This window comes from Vicia villosa, linkage group LG7 (genome assembly GCF_029867415.1).
Source record: "Vicia villosa cultivar HV-30 ecotype Madison, WI linkage group LG7, Vvil1.0, whole genome shotgun sequence".
NCBI classification, from domain to species: Eukaryota; Viridiplantae; Streptophyta; class Magnoliopsida; order Fabales; family Fabaceae; genus Vicia; species Vicia villosa.
Window position 1 is genome coordinate 18729958 of NC_081186.1, and position 8567 is coordinate 18738524.

General features: G+C 37.5%; 1 protein-coding gene across 1 annotated transcript; it reads left to right on the forward strand.

Moving 5' to 3' along the window:
* Positions 1-4693: 4693 nt before the first annotated feature.
* On the forward strand, positions 4694-5613 carry LOC131618730 (uncharacterized). Its single transcript, XM_058889897.1, has 2 exons — positions 4694-4829; positions 5048-5613. Exons 1-2 carry the CDS (start codon positions 4694-4696, stop codon positions 5611-5613), a joined length of 702 nt encoding a protein of 233 aa, XP_058745880.1.
* Positions 5614-8567: the final 2954 nt, after the last annotated feature.

An 8567-nucleotide genomic window follows, 5' to 3' on the forward strand; every position in this document is an offset into this window, starting at 1 on the left:
AAGTGATTGGAGAGACAAGGAGGAGACACTTTTTAGATCGTACGATAGAATTCCAACAAGGGGAGAAGATAGCTTCATCAAGGGTTTGGAAGACGAAGAGATTCAACGGTGGACACCATTGAAGATCAGAGTTTTCATTAATCTTTGTAATGTCTAAACTCTTCAATGCTAGGGGGTGTCCCTGATTTGATTTGTAATAACTCTGGATTTCGTATTTCGTTAATCAAATTTTCGTATTATTCAATTCGATTGTATAATGTTTTTAATATTGTCTTTATCGGATCAATAAGGATTATTCTATGGTTAACAATTTGTAGGACTACGATTGTTAAGGTTTGTATACAATTGAACCGTATAGTTATCACCTAGGACTAGGGATACCGTATGGTTATTTAGAAATTCTTGATTAATCAAAGATTTGGTTTTCTCCTATGTCTCTAAGGACTTAGATAATAGGATTATAAACCAAAAGGTTTTAACTAAGGACTTAGGGAAAACATCCTTAAGAATAAATAATTGAATTGTATGAACTTGTTAAAGAGATCTTAATCTAGAGGAGTTATAGAGTAAAACACACACCTTACCTTGGCATTTTTCTCATATTATAAAAAGCTCAATTTTAATTTCAGCTTATTTGTATTATTTCAACTTATTTCATTGATAATCAAAAGCACCCCTATGCTCTTTTGTTTAATTGACTCATTATAATAACTTATATTTCATACGCAGTCCTCGAGATCTATACTTGGGGTAAACCCATTATAACTACATCGGTGAAAATAGTACAGTTGCTATTTTTTCGATCAAGTTTTTGGCGCCGTTGCGGGGGATTGCCAAAATATTAGTGATTAATAAGTCAATTGAAATTTTTTTGCTCTGCAACTAAAATATTATTTTTCTGTAATTTTTATTTTGTTTTTATTTTATTGTTGCTCTCAACTAATCATTGTCTAATCTTGTATGCGAGGTAAGGCCTTTGCAGAATTTCTTTTTGACGCAGAATCAGAAAGATCATTGCAAGCACGACTTCGAGAAGCTAAGCAAAAAAGACTGGCATCAAAAGAAGAATCAACCATAGTTTCAGAATCGAAAAACGGAGAGACATTATCCATCCCATCCGAGCAATCAGATTCAGAATCTGAAACTATGGCAGCTGATCCACCTCCCGCGGAAAGACTTTTAGGTGATTATGGAAGAGCTAACGCACCACTTGGCCGAATGACAATAGTAATTCAACCGGTCAACGTGGCACACTTCCAATTACATCCTTCTACTATCCTCCAGTTGGAGAGGAAGCCCTTTTCAGGAAGAATCAACGAAGATGCAAATAAGCATCTACAGAGATTCCTCACCACCACAATATCATTGAAGATAGAAGGCAATTCTGAAGAAGCCAAGAGACTTGTGATGTTTCCATTCACTTTATCTGAGGATGCGGAAGAGTGGTTTTACTCACTTCCAGCTGGGAGTATCACGACATGGCAAGAGATGGAAAATGCTTTCCTTAACGAGTATTTCCCTGCTTCAGTTTTCATTCGAAAAAGATATGACATTGTCAATTTCAAACAGAAAGAAGGGGAATCACTTGGAGATGCATATAAAAGGTTTAAGAGGTGTTTGGTTGCATGTCCTACTCATAACATGGATCCAACTGAGCAAATGCAAACTTTTGTGAATGGTCTACGAGTCAAGACAAAACAACTTATAGACACTGCTGCCGGTGGCTCAACTAATTTCTCAACAGCCACTAGTATTGATCGGTCAGCATTTATACTTAATTTCATCATGAATTCGGCACAAGATCGACATGCTTCGTAACACTTTATGGTTGTTTTTAAGTGTTTTTCTTTAATTTATCTATTTGTGGTTTATTTGTTTGCAATTTGTTTTTGTGCCATTTATCATTGTCTATTAGGTGCTTTTGATCTCGTTTGGTGATTGTTTTAGGTCAGCTTTGGATTGATGAAAGATCGCATGTCCAAGTGGTACGCAAAAAGGGAACAAACAGCAAAAATGGAGTGAAGAGGCAGAGGCTGACACGGTCTACCCGTGTCACCTGACACGGCCGTGTCAGGCCTCCTGAAGCAATTCCCCCAAAACTAGAAGCTGACACGGTCTGCCCGTGTCAAGTGACACGGCCGTGTCAGCTGGTGCGGACAGAAAATCTGATTTTTTATGTTTTCACAATTTTAAAGTCCCAGAGGCATTTTCGGTATTCTGTATTGGACCTGAAAACCTAGAGAGGTTAAAAGTGATTGGAGAGACAAGGAGGAGACACTTTTTAGATCGTACGATAGAATTCCAACAAGGGGAGAAGATAGCTTCATTGTGGGTTTGGAAGACGAAGAGATTCAACGGTGGACACCATTGAAGATCAGAGTTTTCATTAATCTTTGTAATGTCTAAACTCTTCAATTTGTGTTTCTTGAATACTATGAGAGGCTAAACCCCCCAATGCTAGGGGGTGTCCTTGATTTGATTTGAAATGAGTCTGAATATCGTATTTCTTTAATCCTATGTTCGTATTATGCAATTTGATTGTTTAATGTTTTTTATGCTTTTTTTGTCGGCCAAACAAGGATTGATCTCCGGTTGTTAAGGTTTTTAGACAATTAAATCTTATAGTTATCACCTAGGACTAGGGATACCGTAAGGTTATTTGGAAATTCTTGATTAATTACAACTTTGGTTTACTCCTGTGTTACTAAGGACTTAGGCAATAGGATTGTAAACCAAAAGGTTTTCACTAAGGACTTAGGAAAACACTCTTAAGAACAAATAGTTACATCATATGAACTTGTTAAAGAGATCTTTATTCAGAGGAGTTATAAAGTAAATCATACACCTACCTTGGCATTACTATAATTTTATTAAAAAGTTCAACTTTAATTTCAGCTTATTTAATCTTATTCACTTATTTCATTATAACAAAAACACCCCTATTTCATTTTGTTTAATTGACTCGTTACAGTAATTAATATTTACTACGCAATCCTCGGGATCGATACTTGGGGTAAAACCCATTATAACTACAACGGTGAAAATAGTACACTTGCTATTTTTCCGATCAAGTTTTTGGCGCCGTTGCCGGGGATTGCCAAAATATAAGTCATTAATCAGTCAATTAAAATTTTATTGCTCTGCAATTAAAATTTTATTTCTTCTGCAATTTGTATTTTGTTTATTTTTTTTTATTTTTATTTTTTACTCCTAACTAATCATTGTCTAATCTTGTATGCGAGGTAAGGCCTCAGCTGAACTTTTTTTTGACGCAGAACCAGAAAGATCATTGCGAGCACGACTCCGAGAAGTTAAGCGGAAAAGACTGGCATCAAAAGAAGAATCACCTATAATTTCAGAATCGGAAGACGAAAAAGTACTATCTATCCCATCCGAGCAGTCAGATTCTGAATATGAAACTATGGCAGCTGACCCGCCTCCCGCGGAGAGACTTTTAGGTGCTTATGGAAGGGCTAATGCACCACTTGGCCGAATGACAATAGTAAATCAACCGGTCAATGTGGCACACTTCCAACTACATCCTTCTACGATCCGCCAGTTAGAAAGCAAGCCCTTTGCTGGAAGAATCAACGAAGACGCGAATAAGCATTTACAGAGATTCCTCATCACAACAACATCATTGAAGATAGAAGGCCATTCTGAAGAAGCCAAGAGACTCGTGATGTTCCCATTCACTTTATCCAAAGATGCGGAAGAGTGGCTTTACTCACTTCCAGCTGGAAGTATCACAACATGGTAACAGATGGAAACTGCTTTCCTTAATGAGTACTTCCCTACTTCAGTTTTCATTCAAAAAAGGTATGATATTGTAAATTTCAAGCAGAAAGAAGGGGAATCGCTGGGAGATGCATATAAAAGGTTTAAGAGGTGTTTGGTTGCATGTCCTACTCATAACATGGATCCAACCGAGTAAATGAAGACTTTTGTTAATGGTCTACGAGTCAAGACAAAACAGCTTATAGACACTGCCGCCGGTGGCTCAACTAATTTTTCAACAGCCCCTGGTATCAAGAGGATCATAGAAGCAATTGCCGCTAACGAGCACATTGAGTTATATGATCGTGCAATGAGCCAACCAGAAGGAAAAATTGATTTAAAGCTTGCAGATCAAGTGGTTAAAATGGAGGAACAGATTGCGGCTGAAGTAGAAAGAAGATTAAAGAAGATGAATATTGGTGAACAAAAAGTAGCACAGGTTGAGCCAGTCACCTCAGTTATGTGTGAAATATGTGGTGGACCGCATTTTGCTATGCATTGTGTGGCAACGCAAGAACAGGTTGAGCAGTTTCATATGTTGAGGCAGAATAATCCGTACGCCAATACATATAATCTGGGTTGGAAAAATCATCCTAATTTTGCATGGAAAGACCAACAAGGAAACTTTCAAAAGCAAGGACCAACCTAATATCAAGCTCAAGCTCAGTCACAACAATACAGACCTCCACAACAACTTCCATACCAACAACAATTTCAACACCACCCACAACAGTTCCAATCTCAAGGTCAACAACAATTTCAACAACAAGGACCGAAGAAGGCGGAATGGGAGATCGCTATTGAAAAAATGGCAGCTCAAAACTCTCAATTTCAGGAAGAAACTAGGAGCAGCCTGAGGAACACCGGGGCCTCAATCAAAAATCTGTAAATTCAAATGAGTCAGATTGCGCAACAAATGACTAACTCTCAACCACAGGGTGCTCTACCAAGTGCTACGGTTACTAATCCCAGAGATAATAATCATGTGAACGTTGTGACAACCAGAAGCAATAAGTCCAATGACACACCTGAGAAGAATTCTGATGAAGAAGGTATGTTGATTGAAGTGGATGTACAGATTAAGTAAAATGAGGTTGCAAGTCAAGAGGTCACGGGTGACGAAAGGGTGGTAAAAGAAAAAGTAGTTACACCTACACCGACAGTTAAACTCCCCTTCCCCGCAAGAAATAAGAAGAAAGAACAACATGAAAAAATTTTGAGAAGTTCTTGGAGATGTTCAAGAAACTTGAGCTGAACATTCCCTTCTTAGAGGCACTTGAGCAAATGCCTACCTATGTGAAATTCATGAAAGATATCATTTCAAAGAAGCGGACCATCGAGAGTGACCCGATTATTCTAACTGAAACTTGTAGTGCTATTTTGCAGGGCATGAAGATTCCGGTTAAAAAGAAAGATCGAGGTTCAGTAACCATTCCATGTACCATCGGGGATTGGTCTTTCAAGAAAGCTCTTATCGATTTGGGAGCAAGTGTAAGTCTTATGCCATTATCCATCTACAAAAGATTGGGAATAGGTAAGGTACAAGATACACGAATGACACTTCAATTTGCTGACCAATCGGTGAAAAGACCTTATGGAGTGGTAGAAGACGTGCTGGTGAAAATCGACAAGTTCGTATTCCCTGTAGATTTTGTTATTCTAGAGATGCCTGAAGATGAAGAGATACCAATCATTTTGGGGAGACCATTTTTAGAGACAGGGAGATGCTTGATCGATATAGAAGAAGGCACAAAGACTTTGAAAGTCTATGATGAGGAGCTAAAAATTGATATTCGAAACACCATGAAATCGGCACAAGATCGGCATGCTTGGTAACACTTTGTGGTTGTTTTTAAGTGTTTTTCTTTAATTTATCTTGTTATGGTTTATTTGTTTGCAATTTGTTTTTGTGCCATTTATCGTTGTCTATTAGGTGCTTTTGATCTCGTTTGGTGATTGTTTTAGGTCAACTTTGGATTGATGAAAGATCGCATGTCCAAGTGGTACGCAAAAAGGGAACAAAGAGCAAAAATGGAGTGAAGAGGCAGAGGTTGACACGGTCTACCCGTGTCACCTGACACGGCCATGTCAGGCCTCCTGAAGCAATTCCCCCAAAACCAGAAGCTGACACGGTATGCCCGTGTCAAGTGACACGGCCGTGTCAGCTGGTGCGGACAGAAAATCTGATTATTTATGTTTTGACAATTTTAAAGTCCTAGGGGCATTTTTGGTATTCTGTATTGGACCTGAAAACCTAGAGAGGTTAAAAGTGATTGGAGAGACAAGGAGGAGACACTTTTTAGATCGTACGATAGAATTCCAACAAGGGGAGAAGATAGCTTCATCAAGGGTTTGGAAGACAAAGAGATTCAACGGTGGACACCATTGAAGATCAGAGTTTTCATTAATCTTTGTAATGTCTAAACTCTTCAATTTGTGTTTCTTGAATACTATGAGAGGCTAAACCCCCCAATGCTAGGGGGTGTCCCTGATTTGATTTGTAATGACTCTGAATATCGTATTTATTTAATCCTATGTTCGTATTATGCAATTTGATTGTTTAATGTTTTTTATGCTTTCTTTGTCGCCCAAACAAGGATTGATCTCCGGTTAACAATTTGTAGGACTACGGTTGTTAAGGTTTTTAGACAATTAAATCTTATAGTTATCACCTAGGACTAGGGATACCGTAAGGTTATTTGGAAATTCTTGATTAATTACAGCTTTGGTTTACTCCTGTGTTTCTAAGGACTTAGGCAATAGGATTGTAAACCAAAAGTTTTTCACTAAGGACTTAGGAAAACACTCTTAAGAACAAATAGTTGCATCATATGAACTTGTTAAAGGGATCATTATCCAGAGGAGTTATAAAGCACATCATACACCTACCTTGGCATTACTCTAATTTTATTAAAAAGTTCAACTTTAATTTCAGCTTATTTAATCTAATTCACTTATTTCATTATAACAAAAACACCCCTATTCCATTTTGTTTAATTGACTCGTTACAGTAATTTATATTTACTACGCAATCCTCGTGATCGATACTTGGGATAAAACCCATTATAACTACACAGGTGAAAATAGTACACTTGCTATTTTTCCGATCAGGTATCAAGAGGATCATAGAAGCTGTAACACCCCGAAAATTATTTCTAATTATTTTATTTAAGTATGAAAATTATTTAATTGGAATAATTGATTTTATGAGGAATATTGAGAAATATTGGAAAATAGTTATTGGGCTGTGTTGTGGTTATTGAGAAAGGGAGGTGTTAACTTGTTAGGTCCATTAACCAAAGTTATTATATTTCTCATAAAATAAAAGGAAATTGTGGAAGAGGAGGGTTACAGCAATTGGGAGAAGAGAAAGAACGTGAAAATAACTGAAGAGCTTTGGAAAGGGGAGGACCGAAGATCAAACCTAAGGTAAGGGGGGACTCTTCCTTTTAGTATCTCTTATGTGGTCTTAGGTAATAGGTAGATTGATGTATGGTTTGGTTCAATTAGACATTGGGATTGTTAGGTTAAAGTGTTATAATTTGGATTGAATTGATGATAATTATGTGAACTATTTGGTTAATATTGCGTTTAAATGATGTTTTGTGGTGTATGATTGAATATATGATGTTTGTATGCCTGTATATGATGTCTGGAATCGTTTTTGGGTGAAAAGGGTGTGAAATCGCAGGTCTGTCGCAGACCTGAGAATTGGTAAAATCGCAGGTCCGCTGAGCGACGGGGGGTCCATTGAGCGGAGGACCTGACCTGGTTAGCTTCTGTCTAACGTCGCTAGAGGTCCGCTGAGCAGAGGTCAGAAGGAATTTGCTTCTGTCTTGCGTCGCTGAGCGAACCTTGCTGAACCAGAATTTTTCTAAAACTTAAAATAGCGTATCTTTTGATCCGGGAATCCTTTCTTAGTGCCGTTTTGGGCGTTGTGAAAGTAATTGAATGTTTTATATGATGAACAATGATTATGGGCAGTGGACGTCTTTATTTCTTTAAAACTCAATTTAATTACTTGATGAGAATTGAACATTGTGTGCATATGAGATAGGTGTGACAATGTATTTGATGTGATGATGAATTGGCTGTGACTATTATTATGATTATGATGAATGCATGGCTATTTGAATGATATTGAAAATATGTACATACTTATTCGGTGATGTGATGTTGAGATGAGTTGTTCATCGTGATTTGGTGATGTTTCTAAGTATGTTATGTGTGTTTCATTCATTCATATGCATTTGATGATGGATCCCGTTGATGAGTGGATCGTGTGCCCATGGGGGTGTGAGCGATAAGGTTAGTCGTGTGCCCATGTGGGGTGTGAGCGATTTGAAGGGTAGTGTCATAGAGAGAAGTCCTGTGAATGTGATTCAAGAATTTTGGTACCACATGCATAGTGTCAGTTGTGTCATATGCATTTTGTCATAACATGATTGTATGGATTTCTGTGTTTTGTGTTGTAATCTATTATTGTGTGAAGTTTTGAATAATAGATGTGAATCTGAATATGTATAATTGGATGAACGGTATATTATGATGCTTGTTTCTTATAAATTGTATAATATTTACTAATTGAGAATGAGACTCACCTTTACATGTTGTCATTTTCAAATTGAAGAGTAGCGACATTAGTGCTCGGTGAGGATGACTTGTAGAGTTTATCCGTTTATGTTAGGTCGTGTCGATCATGCTCTGATCTTGTAACACTGGGGGACGATAGTTATAGAGTTTTATGAGACTACTCTATTTTATTTGGTGTTGGATTATATTTCCATTTG

Excerpts from the sequence above, each read along its gene's own strand:
- LOC131618730 (XM_058889897.1), top strand. The coding sequence starts at position 4,694 with ATGACTAACTCTCAACCACAGGGTGCTCTACCAAGTGCTACGGTTACT. Across the intron at positions 4,830-5,047 it reads GAAGAATTCTGATGAAGAAG|AGGCACTTGAGCAAATGCCT; the intron begins GTATGTTGATTG and ends TTCCCTTCTTAG.